The sequence below is a fragment of the Harpia harpyja genome, chromosome 1 (genome assembly GCF_026419915.1).
Source record: "Harpia harpyja isolate bHarHar1 chromosome 1, bHarHar1 primary haplotype, whole genome shotgun sequence".
NCBI lineage: Eukaryota > Metazoa > Chordata > Aves > Accipitriformes > Accipitridae > Harpia > Harpia harpyja.
In genome coordinates, this window is record NC_068940.1 from 49,970,275 (window position 1) to 49,986,862 (window position 16,588).

Consider the following 16,588-nt stretch of genomic DNA (forward strand, 5'->3'; position numbering starts at 1 on the left):
GAAGGGAGGGGTGGAGGGAAGGTGTTCTGAGATTTGGTTTTATTTCTCATTACCCTACTCCGGTTGATTTGTAATAAATCGAGTTAATTTTTCCCCAAACTGAGTCTGTTTTGCCCGTGACGGTAATTGGTGAGTGATCTCTCCTATCCTTATCTCGACCCACAAGCTCTTTGTTATATTTTCTCTCCCCTGTCCAGCTGAGAAGGAGGGGGAGTGGTAGAACGGCTCTGGTAGGCACCTGGCGTCCAGCCAGGGTTAACCCATCACAAACACTTAGGTATTGTACACATAATCTAGACTGCTACCCGCTCTTCTTCAAATTTTACATTACTGTGACGTAGACATGGATGTAATTTTTAAGAATTGAGCACTTGTGATGGGATCAGCAAGCATTTGCATTTATAGAGTCAGGAGGAATGTGTTCCAGCATAAACTCCATTGAGTCTCACAGATTAAAATCTTCTCACAATTAAATTTACACAACTCTTCTGCCTACAAATCTTACAGAAAGTCTGACTCTGTCCTTTTAGCCATATCTAAATGCCAGATCGAAAGAGAATGTGACCTTCACAACCGTTTATTTAGAAAATATCTCGTGGTTCAGCATAGAATTAGGTGGTGCAGAGATGTGATGAAAATTCGTCCAACACTAACAACAGATAACATAATTATTCTTCTGATTTTTGTCCCAGCAGGAGAGAAATGGAACCACAGGGCGTGTTTATTTGTACAACAGACCACGTATTTCCTTGTTTAGGAACTTTAATGAAATCATAATCTGACACTAAGACTGTATTAAAGATCTGTTTCAGTTTAGAATGATAAACAAGCTGGTTCTGAATCCCAAAATATTGTTTAAGGAGAATTAGTATGTCTGATTGTAGTGAGTATTTGCACTGAATTACTGCATAATGAAATAAGAGAAGTGGGGAAAAAGCTTTTTTTCCCCGCCAAGAAGATGGAGTCAATCAGCTTGTGGTTGTGTACCGCTGCACTGTTTTTCCTTTGCTCTGGCTGCTGAATGAGCTACACTGGCAGGTCAGACCTTGTAAGCATCTATTCACTTTATCCACAGTTCTTTGTCAGCAAATGATTAGCTTTCTGATTACCTTGCTCAGAGGATAAATACCGATGTGCTCTGTGCATCTACAAATGAAAGTTTTCATCATATTCTAACCAGAAGGGATGAAAATACTTCAGGTATTGGTCTGTTTGGGGCATCTCTTGATCACTCTGATGCATCCATTAACCTTCTATCTGTAACATAGACCCTCTGACATATTTAAGGTACTTTTGGGTTTTGATCTTAGTATTCTCATCTAGAGAAAAGGAGTGTGTCCTCCCTTCCAGCTGTGTTCCTTTATGCTTATCGCCATACTTGTTTATCCACAAGCCTTCTGGTAATACCAGCCAGTCTGGTATTAATAGAGTGCCTGGAAGCCTCTGAATTTACTGCATATGTAACAAGCAAGTTTGAAATCCTGTTTCACCTTCCAATATGGCTGGTGTTTAATTTCAGAGATGTTACAGGAAATACAGTGTCAGCAGTTGAAATTGAATGTGGTTTTTCCACAGAGCTTTGACTAGGTCTAATTAGAAGTAATGCATCTCTATAGAAATTAATAATTGCAAGTAATTGGTTTTTTGCTATAAATGGAAACATAATTTTGAATGTGTGTTGACCCATATTGACGGATTTATATTTGTTTACAAAATTTATTGGAGCTGATGTGGTTTACCAGAAAAATCTGGTGAAGGAAACGTTTTCAGATGTGCATTTACATTCAGCTACTAAGCGCAACCAAAAAGTGTGTCTCGGTTGTGCATAATTGGAGTAAATATTTTTTCAGGTTTCATTCATTTGGAATCTAGGTTACAATGCTGGATAAAATAATTTAAGAGCTGTTTGAGTATTTTGGACTGGAAAATCTTCTTTTTATTTGTACAGGAGGTATTTCTCAGTTATATGCAATGGCTGGACAAAAGTAATGAAGTTGCAACACTGAATTGAATTAAAGTGACCGGGTCATTCAGGTCTTGTTGAAGGGAGGTTTATGGTTTTTTTTTTAAATGTGGTTCATAAAAGAGTTCTGATTTGCATTTACAGTGACCTTCTAAAACGGTGCCAATTATTCACAGTTAGAGTAAATATTTTTTCAGGTTTCATTCTTTTGGAACTGAGGTTAGAACATTCACTGAAAATATTCAATGGCACCGCTTACTAAACCGGGCACATGTGTGTGGGAGGTAGTAAGAAATGCACTAGAAGCATATGTTCCGTGTTCCAGGCAATTTTTATTTTATATTAAAAAAATGCAAAGCCCCTCAGTAAGAAGGCAGTTGTAACACTGAGAAAAAACATTTGACACTTCCAAGTTTTGGCCTGTTAACTTTTCAGCTGTAAATAGGTACAGTAATTACTTTGGTCCATCAGCGAACTATTAGCCTGCTCTACTAAATCGAGGTTTCATGACTCTGGTGCTGGGTAACACAGCAATGACTACCACTGGCCATGGATGCGCATGAGGAGAGGTGAGTCTGACTTTTTGATGCATGCTGGGGAGTTGAAGTGGTGAGTGGGCCACGTGGGGATGCAGGAGGATGCACTTGCCTGCTCGAACAGCCCTCGCTCCTCCAACATCTGTTTCACACCTTCACAAGGGAAGGGCAGCGGGCTGGAGGGTGGGGATGTTCTGGGTCTGGATTCAGCCGGCATTTGATGTTGCAGTGAGTTAATAATTGTAAGGGATTTTCATAATGGAGTGACTTACATTAGTCTTGAATTGAGTTGGCCCATGGCTTCTTAAAAAGTAGAAAAAAATGGATTTGGGAAAACACGCTACCTTACTAATCCATCCCCCCTGTCTGCACATCTGTTCTTTGTATTATGATATCCCCTGCTTTTTGTGGTATTGCCTTCTGTATTTTTACCATATCAGAATGAGAGTTAGTCAGCATAAAGCATACATAAAAATGTCAAGGGGTTTGGAAACATCGGGCTCGGTGCATTGAAGTTTATTCCAACATACTGGAATGGTCATTCTAGTGACAGTAACTTACAGAAGGAATGGTGACTATTCTCTGGAGGAAATAATTTTTACATTTTTTTCTCTGATATCAAAAAATGAAAAAAGTTTGATTTTAACAGTTGTAAAATATTATATGATGTTGCTATGAAGTTTAGCTAGCTGTTCCAAAAGTTTCATTCAACAAACACCACACTTGACCATGTTCACAATAAAATTGGTTAAAGTGAAGTATCAGAACTTTGGTATTTGTTATTTCAACCTCACATTAATAGGACTGTTGCTAATTTTTAATAGCTAACCTCACAGATATTTATTGAGGTACTTTAAATTGGGATCAATAGGTAATCAAACTTAACAACTCCTGCTACACAGTAGATAAAGCTATTTTAGAAGCTTTCCAATCATACTGATGTTTCAGATCATGCTTAATTAAGTCAGCATTTTCAAACTCACCTAACTTAGTCACCCACAGTGAAATTCTGTCTCCTTTGATTTCGATTTCAGGTTTTCCGTTTCATTGTACAGGATTAAGGTTTCACCTGTAGTCTGTATTTAGGCACCTGTCTGTGGTCTGGTTTTTTAGACATGTCAAACATTCCCCCTAAAGTCAATAGATTAAATATATGTTAAGCATTCCTGGCACCTGGATTAAATTTTGGATGTAATTCTGCAGGTGTTCCATGAAGATAAATTTCTGCATCTGCCCAGATTTAGCAGGAAGGGCTACATTCAAATGCTGACCTTTGCATATTTTAACCAACTCCTCAAAGCTCAACCAATGATCATGTAGGGTGGGGTTTTTTCCCCCGAACTACCCCATACACTATTATTCCATTTTTCTGTAACACCTCTGTCCCTTTGTTACAAGCATTCTAACTTGGCATCTATGTCTTCAGCTTGTGTTAGCGTATTACCCAGTATATTACTGCTGCTACCAGTATCACTCCAGCATAGTCTGCCTTGAATTTCATGCAAGCAGATTTAATGGGAATTCTTGTAATGACAAAGATCAATACACTGACGTGACCAATTGCAACTCCTTGTATTAACCTCCACAGAATTCTTTTTTTTTTTTCCTGACATAGACCCTCTCTGTTTTAGAAATGCTCATTTTCTTTTATAGATACCAGAATTGCCAAGTCTAGTCCTTAGTTTTGCTGCAGGAATTCTTGAAGCTCTTTCAGATGTCTATCATGAGCTCTTACAATGTTAATGTAGGTGATCTTCTTATGTGTTAGCAGAAATCAGACTGTGCTATCCGTACTGCCTCATCCAAGTACACCTTGGGAGGAATAGCGTAAATGCCATCTTGGAGTTATGTCGATTAGATTTATATCACCTTTGCTATTTTAATACCTCACATGGCAAATGTTAAGTCAGTAAAACTTAGTACATAAATAAAAACATCTGCTTTGTCTGTGACCCTTTGCAGGGTAAATGTTACTGTTGGATCAGCAAAACTGCAGATAGCCAGTCGTTTTGAGAAGTTCATGAATAGGGACAAGCCTTATTTATTTATTTATTTATTTATTTATTTGGTATCAGAGAAAGATTTAGAAATATGGTGTCAAATGATAAAAAATTATCCAAATGAACGCTGAGCCACATGAAGCCCTATCTTCTCCTTAATACTGTACAGTAGCTGTCAGTTATGTTTAGAATAATGCTGCTATTCCAGTTTTCATAACAAAGCTATATTACAGCAAACATAAGTGTGACTTTTATGAATTCTACAGATCTTCACTTTAATCTGTCCTTTTAAAAAATACTGATTTTTCAATTAGATGCTTAAATATATTTGAAATTATAACAACAGAAGCCAGCCTGAAGTACAATAAAAAAATGAAATGTCTGCTTTCAATGCATTTTGCTACATGAACCCACAAGATCAAATACTAACAGTGTAAGCTTATTTTTGGCACACAGAGAAAAATAATCACATAATGCATACCCAGATGCTTATTGGTAAACTATGCTTTTGAAGGCTCTGAACAAGGGCTGTGATTCCAAAGAGCAGATAGATTCAGCTCCAGCAGCTGCACTAGTTGCTGCCCAAGACGTCTGCCAGAGGTTACCATTCCTCTGCTGCTCCTCAGCTGCTATGGCTCTCAGCTCACCAGACTAATTCACAGACGAACTCACAGAATAACTCGCTGACTACTACACCACTGCACTTTCTGAGGAGAGAAGAGATGCCCGATGCAGCTTGCCAACCTCTGGCAGGGAAGCAGAGCAGGCAACGGGCACAAGGAGTTAAAATCTCTGGCAGCCAAGGCTAGATCAATCTAGAATTGCAAATCAGAGCCCTAAGATAAAGCTCAGTCAGCCTGAATACGCCTACCACATATTATGGCAAACCTATGCTCTGTGGCTTGCAGTGGCTTGAAAGGAAAAGCAAACCTTTTAAAAGTCAAGTGCAGCAAAAACGTCTATGTAGAAACTGCTGTGAGTTTTTAAGTCAATGAGTTCTGGATTAATAAAACATGCCGACCAAGCCAGATTGTGACCCTCATTGTGCAGGGAAAGTCTTTCCTTCTGGAAATTTCACACTCACACTTTTTTAGGGTTGATTTCTTTCTGGCCATTTCTTATTTTAATGGCCTTTTTGGGGCCACTGACCAGTGGGTTGGTGTTCTTGGTTGATGGTTTTGGGGCTCCGCTCCGACTGCGTCCTGCGTTCTGGTTCTTACTGTGGGCCGTTCGCAGCTTTTGTTCTTGCAGTCTCTGTTCCCACCTCTGTGGAAATGCGGAAGACAAAGAGGCTGAGTTGGGGAAGGACATAATCATAAACAATTATGTCTTAATCAAAGCTATGCTGAACCAGTGATACTAGTGCTGCTTTTAATGGGTTTGTGCTCTATTCTGCGGGGCCATTGATGTCAGTGTCTGCAGGGGGAACCTGCCACGTGTTCTTGGGTGGGAGGATTTCCACGATATCAGCAGATGACAATGACAACTGCACGCCTCGTGTGCATGCTGCATGTGAGCATGCATCTCGCGCCTTTTCAGAAAGCCAGGGGAGCTGGCACCCTGCCATCAAAAAGACAGGGTCTGCGCACTGGAATTCCTTTGCAAAGCCCTTCTTTGCTGTCTTACTGAACGTGCTACTTAACTTTTCCTCAGAAAAGTCTGCAGAAAGCAGACTGTCCTTTCACGATATATATTTAAACACACAGCTACAAGGGAAGGTGGTATTTACTTTCTGCTTCTGCTATTCCCTGGGGTGGAGAGCACTGGGCATGAAAGAGCTTATGTTATGGACAGACAACGGAGATGACCACTGAAATCACAGTTTTCAGTGTTGCAATGGGATGGTTGTGAATAATGCACCTGCAGCTTTATTCAGCAGCATCCCTGAGAAATTTTGAAAAGCAATGAGATCAATGAGCCCACGAAAGAGAATAGCTGTCAGATTTCCAAACCAAAAAGTGCAGTGGTTAGAAAAGAGGTTAAGTGGTTAGGTGGTCCAAAATATGGAGAGTTCCACAACACTGTGGCAGAGACTGCAGTCTTTCACTTCTAGGAACAGAAATACCTATTTTAAGGAAAGCACGGTAGATAGTAGAACCTGGAAAGAGTCTCACCTCTGCCCTCTATTAATGAACTTTCTCTTCTGAAACTCCCAAAGGCAGGGGCTTTGCCCAGTGGTCAGAGCAAGAGAAGTGCTGTCCAGCTTTCCTATTTCATATCTCTGCACTGACCCTGTTGCAACTCAGACTCTTGCCCTGGCTAGAGGAGAGGCCAGCCATGTTGTGGTTATGTTAACAACTGTCTTCTGTAGTTCACAGACAGCTCAAAACATTCATTTTAAGTGGTAACTCAAGACAAAAGTTGGATGCAAGTCTTCAGGGATGAATGATGGGCATTAAAATGAAGCCACTGTGATACCTAGCTCCATACAGCTATCTTTGTGTCGTCAGGGTCATTATATGTATCTTTATAAAACAAAAAAGGCATTTATGCATGTCCCAGTCAAACATGTTTAAATGAGGATTTAATTTATGAAACTATTAATATCAGAGGGAATGACACATGCTTTGAGAATTATTTTGTTTGGCAGTCATGCATCTATTTGACAGTCTGGAAATGAATGTTCAAACAGGTTTCAAGACACAATTAGAAATGACAAAACAGTGTAAGGAGGCCACTAAAACACACTGTGTGCCAGTAACAGGCTATTAAGTTGACAGCTAAGGGATTTCAAGAGTCCAAGTCATACGTCAGTATTCTCCTAAATCCCTCATGGTATCATCTGCAATTGCAATGTATTTATTTTTTTAAAGATTTAAAGCATGGTTTCTTTTTCACACATAGGTTTTACGTATGTAAGTGAGGAGAAAAGGGAATGATAAAAGCATCAAATACAATTTCCACAAGAAGCTGGTCTGTAATCTAAAAGCTTCTGCGGATAGATACATACATCTTTTTTCCTCTTCTCTATCAATTGCCAATCAGCTCATAATTAAAATAAGTATACATGTACGTCCTTAACGCTCTGAAACCCTTTCTGAGTTCCAGAGATAATTTTCTTCCATCTCTAAAAGTCTGAGGAAGACTCAGACACTGTCTTGATCCACCCTTTCTTTCCACTATAAAGAGGAGTTTACAAGCAGGAAGTGATAGCAAGTGCTACCCTGAAGCCCCCAAAAGCAGGGGCATCTGCTGCTCCTGCCTCCCACGTCTCCATACTATAGACTTTTCCTTCCAATGTTCCCTGAAACCAGTGAGGGCCAACACTTTCAGTGGGTCTTTAGTGGGAAGTAGCCAGCGAGAAGTCTGTGCCTCCCACCTGCAATCTTTAATGCAGCAAAGCCCTTTTATCCAGCGCAGTGGATTTTAACTTCCTTTCTTACCTAAAAGGTGAACTATATACTCCTCTGCATATCACCTATTTGACAGTTACTCACCTTAGCAGTGATAGGAAAGAAATTCCTAGAGTCATTACTGTAATAAGCCAGAGTTCACACAAAGATCATCCAACCATAATATTTAGGGACAGTTTGCAGATAAAACAGAAATAAAATGGAAATAAAACTTTAGAGGCCTTAAAATGCAAGACTAAAATTTTCAAATTTTCACTTACACTTCTATGTAATTATGAGGTATGAAAATGTTGAAGTGAAAATAATAATACCCAGAGGTGTTATGGATATCTGAAAGTCAAGCAAATTATTCAATGCTGAAGTACATCAAAGGTGTTTAACTTTTTATCAAGAATATCAGCATTTTTTTCTTTGGTTGTATTTACCTTAAATCTTTTGTTTAGTTGATCCTTCCATTTTTCAACTAGACATCCATCAAGAAGCATCAACCTGAAAATTAAGAAATAAATATAAGTTATAGATATTTCTGATTTTGATTCCCGAGATGTCATTCCAGATGATTTAACACAGACCGAGGTTGAAATGCACCAGCAGGTACTGGTACTGACAGTTTCTCAGTACGGGACGATAGGCAGAAAAATATTTTTCTCCATGCCTAAATGCTTTCTAATGGATTTCTATAGGCTTATACTGATACTTCTGAAATCCTATTCTGAACTCTGTAAAAACAGAATATAGTTTTCAAAAGAAATCAGATTTTACAGCCAAATCTGCAGCTCATAGCCAGTGTTGAGAAAACATTTAGAGCCCTTTGTCTTCACCTGCAGCTATTCTGCAGGGGGAAATTGTCCTGTCTTGATCACTGTTAACAAAAAGTGATGGGTTGGGTAACATCCCATGAAACTGTTTAAAGGTATATCTACATGTATTTTTACTTATGCCCACTATATATTTCTCTGTGTGTTTGTGTGCAGAAGAGTAGTTGAAAGAAATGTATTTTACTTCTGAATTTTAAAAAAGCTGTTTCACATGCACCAGTTAATACAGCTCAGCTGACGAATAGTAACACCTTACCTGATCACTTACAACCATCTCCATTTCTACCTATAAATACATGAGGACAGTATTATGGATTTCCTACACGTAACTACTTAATGAGTGCTTTAAAGTGAATTTGGAAAATGTATGGGCAGTGATACTGGCCTACTAATGAAATCTGGCTAGCTCCTGTATGAAAATACTGAGTCTAGGTGTTATGAAATAAACAAAACAAAAATGTAACTATTAACTGTAGATGCCTTAACTATTAACTGTAGATGTAGCTTCTAAAATAGTTTATTCTAAAGCAGTTTGATGTCACACTTTCTAAGTCCCAACCTAGAAGCAACTATTTTATAGCACAGGGATGCTGGAATTTCTGTATCATCTTCTCCTCTGCTAACAATTTTAATTTTTTTTTCTTTTCATCCTTTTTTTTTTTTTAAGATACTGGGCCTTAATATGCCCTAATATAATTTCCTTAATTCTGGAAGGTTTTACTTAGACATCAGTGTTGGCTGGAGACATCAAAACATCATTATGAATGCACACAATTTCATACAGCACTTTGCTGGCGGGTGAGATTTACACACCATAGCTGGGCCTGACCTCCAGTTTCCATGAACAGTGTTGCTGCTCATACGAGTTCAAAAACAGTACAAAATGCTGCCACTCGTAGCCATTAGCCACTGTGCATCCACTTTGCCCAAATATAAAAGGACTACAATGAGTGCAAGCCTTGGAGAATCAAGACCAACATGACACACACCTCCTTTTCTTTCCCAGAAGAGGTTAGGTAATTAACATATAGGATTGAAGCTAAGGCCACATCATGATGAATGAAACCACAACACAGTGTGCATCTCATGCAGCTTCTGTTTGGGCCAAATCATGGAGCGAGACCCTAACCCTGCTGATGGGCAATGGGTGTTTTGCCATTAACTTCAGTGGAGATACAGCTTCCACCCATTTTGCTTCTGGCATTTTTAAAAGCTGCTGTAACTCAAAACCTTCTGTTTGCATGCCACTGAGTTCAACAGGAAACACATATAATAGTTTATGTTTCTTTTTCAAATCCATTTTAGTACACTATATGAAATTAAAAACCTCAGTGGCCTTTAGAAACCATCACAAAATATTTAGTGAATGGTGTGTTTTTCCATAGTAATGGAGAAATAGATTGCGATCTTTCACTTTTGAAATCTCCCCTCCCTGACAGCCTCCTGAGGGTCCTCTCCAACAAAGCTCTGCAGCTCAGAGCTCCTCAATCGCAATCTTGGCCGTGGTCCTTCTGCGTGACTCAGAGCATGTGTCCCTAAAATGGCTAACACAAAGTAGAGGGCTCTAAATTAATCCTTGTGAAATATTTCCAGACCTGGAGGAGCAAGGTGCCATGTAATAATAAAACACTGTGCCCGTTGGCTCACAAAAAAAGGGTAAGGTAATAAGGTATCAGATATAGAAACACCTATAAAATGCTTTTAATATATCAACATAAAACTCATTGAAAATATAGATATGGCCCATCAAGTTCCGCACATAGGTGTTCTATGGTCCTCAACAAGTGCGCATGATCAATTAACAGTCACATCACTGTGTGCAAAACCAGCCTGCACATTTTACAAACCTGCCTTACCTCTGACCCACGGCACACAGGCACATGTACCCACCACGCCACAACCTGTCCTGTTGCCATCTGTTGCTACTGGTACATTTGGGGTGCTAACGGGGATGAGATGTCCCCTTCTGCCTCAAGGACCCAGAGAGAAAAGGGAGCTGTGATTCATCACTCCCTCCCCTCCAGACCAGCATGCTGGATTTCCTTCCACGCCTAGGGCTAGGCTGACTGCCAGATGAAAGGTCTGGTAAAGTTAGTTTTGTTTTGCCTTTTAATCATACAGCAGGACTGGCAAGCTGCTCTGAGAGTATTTACTTTTCATCTGCCATCTGGGAGCCGGAGCTCCAATGGCTGCAGCTTTGGCTGGTCCCGGTACAGCTGTGGGATCAGAAACATCTCACCGATGGCACCGGTCCGAAGTATGGATAGGCCAGCAGAGAAAGCCTGGCTCTGTCTCCAGCAGCTCTGCAGACAGATGTGTATCATCTCTTGTCCCCTCCCCGGAGGGGTCGGTGAGGCAGAACTGTGCCTTCCACATGGTCCTGCCACTATGGACCACCACCTACAGCCACCATCGAGCTTGTAGCATGTGAAGCAGCTCACGCTGATGGAAAGCCGTCCTGGAAAAACACTCCCAAAAATGCTGGAGGTGCCTGAACTGCTGCATGATGCATTAAGCAATACACTGCCAGCACCCAATGCCACCAGAGTTTATGCTTCACGTGTGAGCCAGGTTTTGTAAACACTGCATTGTGGTGCAGAGCTGAGACTGATTAAGTGGAAAAAGTTAATTGTGAAGGTAATTGAAACATGTAGGTGTACATGTGAGTTATCTTAAGAAAAACTATCAGCGGTGTAATATTAACTATAACTCACAAAACATGCTCGTGACCAGAAAGAGAGCTCCTTCCCGTCTATCACAGCTAGCTGTAACACTTTTCTGCACCGCATCGCCCAGGCTTACCTTGAGCGCCATTCATAGCACATGATGAGAACATCCTGCTTCGGTTGGAGAGGTGGACACTGGCAGGAGGAATTTGTAAGAAGAGGCACTTGAGACAGAGGAATTGACGTCGAAGATTTAAGTATGTCTTTGACTTCAACCACAGTCGTTATCTCGTTGCAGTTCCCTCTTTCTATGTTTTTTACTTTAGCGTGAATGACTGCGATTATAAAAAGAGAGGTGTGAGAACAACAAATGGTCTTAGAAATTTAAACACATCTCAAAATTAAAGAAAACATATTAAATTGAAAGCTGTTGTTTTGGCTGTGAAACTAGAATTACTGCTTCATGTGAGGGCACGTACAGTGGCTTAGAATAACAGAGGCCTGATCCTGATTTGGTTTTCAGTCAGACTGTTGACAACTGTGAAATTAAACATGTGCTTAAATCTTTGCCAGATCAGGCCAAGCAATCTCGCCTGGAATCGCACACAAAAACAGCTTCTTTGACTCAAACTTGAACAACCCCTTGCATAAATCGGACCCGCTCTATAGCCACATCTGCCCTTTTCCAATTAAGTAATGAATAATTTACCTCACAGAGAGCTAACATGAATTCAGTCTTCTCAATAATAAAATCATTTCCCTGTAGGTTGCATCCAGGAACTAAAGTCTTTTCTTAAATATAAGAAAGAAGGGAAGGTTTGAAACAAGTAGTCAAAAACTAAGAGGCTTAGGATTGTGATTTACTCGGTCTATACTTTTTTCATCTTTTGCCTTTGGATTAGCCATCATTAGTAAGATCCTCATACAAAACAGACTCCAAAACGGGTTCTTCTGACTCTGAATACACAAACATTCATATCTTTACCTTTTATTGAGGAATACTGCATGTCTGCATGGATGCAAGAAGGTGAAACTGTGTAGATTGCTCTGAGGATGAGCTCCCTGGCTAACTCTGTACCTGTGAACCCTGGCAGTACCTACCCCTGCAGCATCTCACCCCTTCTTCCTTGTGAGAAGTACCAAATCAGAGAAATGAAGCACGTTTTTTTACACAAAGGACTTTGTCTCTAGGAAATGTCAAAATAGGAACGGTCCTATTATCACAGAATTCTTGAGTGGAAGAAGTGTCAGAAGGGTATGTACCACAGGGTGACCAGCCTGCATTGACGCTGCCCCTGGCAGCCACAAGGTCAAAAGCCTTCAAATGGACCTACGAAAGCTTGGAATAAACTTCACTCGTAGAAAACAGGACACCAGCAATTTTAATGCTGTCTGGGTTTTGTGTGCTAACTTTATCAGGACATGTGTAACAGCCACAAAACACATGAGGGATTTCAGTTTTGGAGATTCACAATGCATTTTCAAGTCTAATTGAAACCAAGTTCTGGCCAGCTAGAAAAGCAATTTGGCTGTATATATTATTTTTAAAGGATTTCAGAAAAAAGTGGATTTTATTCGACTTGTTCTGCCTTGCCTTGTCTCTGAATTCATTTTCCATATGAGCATATCTATTTGTTTCAGAGGAGGCTGAATAAAAATCTACCTCTCAAAACCAAAATCTTCATTTCACAAAGTCAATGGAATTAAATTTTGGATCCCAACCTACAGTTTTTATTCAAGCAACACTCCCACTGAAGTCACTGGAATCAGAATTTATATGACTAACACCTGTATTTCATTTCAGAATAGTCATTTTATATCACTGCTTTTTCATATATTTCAGACAAGTGTGGAAGTTCATTGCCCCACCTGGACATATCACTGTATTCTCCTGAGATGGATTAAGGAATTATATAGAAGAAATATATGATATAAATGCACCAAAATGCCATAACAGAAAAAGTGTACAATTACCTAAGTTAGATGTTCAGCTTGATTATTCCCACCTAACTGGGGTCTGGATTTTTTTCCCTATACTAACAAAGAAGCAAATAACTACAAACTTGCTTTCATTTGATATCAGACAAAGAGGAATTGACTGGATATAATAACCCTATTACATAAGAACTCAATACATTCCTTGAAGAAACAACTTTTACCTGAGAAAAAGCCCATAAATTTCAAAAGACCAAGAGACTGCATGCTAAATTCATGGTTAATAGGGGATTTCTATTGACATTACAGATATTTAATCTGATCTTTTTCTAATGTTAATTAGACTTCTTCCTGGCTCCCAGCATCAGAAAACCAGAGCGGGGGGAGCCAGGGGAGAAGAGGGGTGAATGCTTACTTATATTGCCAATAAGTCATGCAACATACCATAAAACTATCGGCCAACTCCTCAGCCAGCTGGTGCAAATTGTCACTGAATTCAGTTAATCTCTGACAATTCCGCACCAGATGAAACTCTGGATAGTAAGTAAAAGAATATAGAAATTTCTAAGTAATAACTTTTTACCTTGCTTCAGCTTCGTTCACATTTACAAGTTTTATTTAGGTGATAAACCTCTGTTTATTCCACCTGCTAGATGAAAACCGGAGCCGGCCAAGCAGCACATGGTCATGCTCACATCTCTGCGCTTACTAGAGGGACCTTTGCAGTAGCAAGCACCCTTTCTTCAGAGCGACCTGTTGATGCCAGTGCACATTACCGACATTTCACTGCTTTTATCAGAAACACGCCATCACCTACGTGATGACTGCTACCGCCTGCGCAAGGTGTGCGTGAGTGGCTGGTTTGGGAAGAGGACGGCTGGGTGTCCCCGGGCAAAAACCCACTTGGAAAGGCTGTGCTGGAGCGGTGTCCTCACGCTGCGCTTGCTGGACGGGGCCTGGTGTGGGTGCAGCACCCAGCTGGAGCTGCCAAACTCGTGGGGGGGCACCGAGACGGGTGGGACGCGCAAAGCAAAGTATTTTTACACACCCCCCCAACCCACGCACTTACTGTAGCTGTAGTTCTTGGCCAGGTAGGTTGACAGCGTAGGCTTTGTCTTTTTGCACCTGCATCGCTCTTCAAAGGAAGAGAAGGGGAAATGGTTGAGGGGTGTCAGAGGGGGCCTGGCTCCGGGGATGGGGGGGGGGGCCGAGGCTCACCCTGGCCGCGGCTCCTGCAGTCGGGCTCCGGGGGTCTCTCCGGCACCAGCACGCCCTGCGTGAAGTCCGTCCACTTCACATCTGCAAACAGAGGGGCGGTGGGGGAAGGAAAGCTGTCAGGGAGAGGCTCCCGGGGCAGGGGTCCCGAACCCTTTCCCCCCTGCCCGGCACGCCCGGCAGGGGTAGAGGGTCTGACTGCCCTCCCCCGCCCCCCCGGCTCCCCCCGGGGCCCTCACCCTCGGGCAGGTCGGTGACGATGGCCTCGGGGGAGATGCAGACGCCGCGGTCGTAGACGGGGAGGTCGTCGCAGGCGAGGCTCTCGGGCCAGCTGTGGTTGTAACGGCGCATGATGGGCTCGCAGCCGTCGCGGGCTCGCTGGCAGACGGAGCGGCAGGGCTTGATGGGGTCGTAGAGGAACTCCAGCGTGCAGATAGGGGCATACATGGCGCAGAGGAAGAAAGGGAGGACCGGGCTGCAGCCGGTACCCACCAGCTCCTCGTACTGCTCGATGGCGAGGACGGCGTTTTCCTGGGTGCTGTGGTGGAGGTGGTTGGGCATGCGGGTGATGTTCCAGGGCATGGGGCGGCACATGGGGATGCGCACCGCCTCGCACGGCGCGCCCTGCGCCCGCGGGCTCACCCGCAGCCACAGGGACACCGCCACCAAGGCGCGCAGCATCCTCTTCCTCCTCCTCCTCCTCCTCCTCCTCCTCCTCCTCCTCCTCCTCTTCCTCCTCCTCCTTGGCCGCCGCCCGGCTGCAGTCGAGTCGCGGGAGCCGCCGCGCCGACAGCCATGGACATCGCGGGACCGCATTTATACTGGTGGCACGAGTGACGTGGGGCCGATCGCGCTCCCTTGGCAGCACCGCTCCTCCGGGGTGTGTGTGTGTGTCTGTGTGTGTGTGGGTGCGTGTGGGTGCGCGCGCGTGTGTGTGTTTTGCTGTGCAGGCACGGTGACATCACCTCCACCCCGTTTTAATCCCCCGGCGACATCACTGCGTCTCTCCTCCGCGGCTCCAGCTCCGTTTCAGTTTTCATCTCTGTCATAAATTCCTTCAGGTGGAAGGAGCGGAGGGGGTGGTGGTGGTGTGAGAAAAGCAAACCCAAACCACACGCATCTGCCGCGGGGCTGCGCGCTCCCACGCGGGGAGAGGGGAGGAGGAGGAGGCGGGAGGGGACGCGGGAGCCGCTGCCGGAGCACCCCCCCTCCCACCGCCCCCTCTCCGGCTCCTGCGGGGCTCAACTTTACGCTGAGTTTTCCCAAGGGACACGGAGCAGAAACTTTTTGCGGGCTTGGGAGCTCGGCACGGACGGGGAAACGCGTGAGGCGGACCGGGGTGGGGGAAGTTGTTCTTTGCCGGTTTGGTCGGGAAGGGGGAAACGGCGGGAGTCGACTCGAGGCGGGAGCGGGCGGCGGGAGCGGGGCAGCGCGGGGCCGGTGCGGGGCTGCTCTGCGGGCAGTCACCCCCCTCCGCTGCGCTCACCCCGTCTCTGTCGTCCCGTGTCCCCCCCCAGTCGCATCTGCAAATGGGTGGAAGAAGGGATTTCAGACTTTTCCCAAGCTGCTTTTTATTTTTCTTTCGTTAGTGGTCCATGGCCACACGCCCCTGATGCAGCGGAGTGGCATGCCCCCGCGGGAGCAAGGGGCTCCCCCCCCCACCCCCCGCGCAGCCCCTCTGCACGGAAAAGACCGATGGGCCCTTCCTCTACTGTGGGCAAATGCCGGACCCCAGCCTTCGAGGCACCCGCTGAGAAAACGAGATTAACTCCATGCCAGGTTATTGCAGCGGCCTGGGAAAGCCCCAGCAGGGCTCCGGGTTAGCAGCTCCCGGGCCTGCCCTGGCCGGGTACCGCAGTACCACCGGTGTTTTCACCTTGCAGCCCCGGCAGAGGTGGGTGCTGCAGAGCCGGAGTTATCTGTGGGGCACGGGCTTCCCCCACCCTTTGTGTGCGAGGGAAGCTCATCCAGAACGGGCAGGAAACTACAGTTGAGAAAGCTGAGAGGGCAGCGGGATATGGAAGGATGCATGTGCTGGGTGACGCTGTCTGTCCGTGGGGACCTGCTGCAATTCCTCCCTCGAGAGCAACATTAAAGCAGTT

The 16,588-nt window shown here is 43.7% G+C and overlaps 1 protein-coding gene across 1 annotated transcript; it reads right to left on the reverse strand.

The window, feature by feature from the left end:
• Positions 1-2,275: 2,275 nt before the first annotated feature.
• Positions 2,276-15,373, reverse strand: SFRP4 (secreted frizzled related protein 4). Its single transcript, XM_052793052.1, has 6 exons — positions 14,726-15,373; positions 14,490-14,570; positions 14,341-14,406; positions 11,473-11,671; positions 8,278-8,341; positions 2,276-5,765 (listed from the first exon to the last, which is right to left on the reverse strand). The coding sequence occupies exons 1-6, from the start codon at positions 15,300-15,302 to the stop codon at positions 5,580-5,582; spliced, it is 1,173 nt and encodes a 390-aa protein (XP_052649012.1). The 5' UTR covers positions 15,303-15,373; the 3' UTR covers positions 2,276-5,579.
• Positions 15,374-16,588: the final 1,215 nt, after the last annotated feature.

Excerpts from the sequence above, each read along its gene's own strand:
- SFRP4 (XM_052793052.1), bottom strand. The coding sequence starts at position 15,302 with ATGCGGTCCCGCGATGTCCATGGCTGTCGGCGCGGCGGCTCCCGCGAC. Across the intron at positions 14,407-14,489 it reads CTGCAGGAGCCGCGGCCAGG|AGCGATGCAGGTGCAAAAAG; the intron begins GTGAGCCTCGGC and ends CTTCCTTTGAAG. Across the intron at positions 5,766-8,277 it reads AACTAAACAAAAGATTTAAG|AGGTGGGAACAGAGACTGCA; the intron begins GTAAATACAACC and ends GCATTTCCACAG.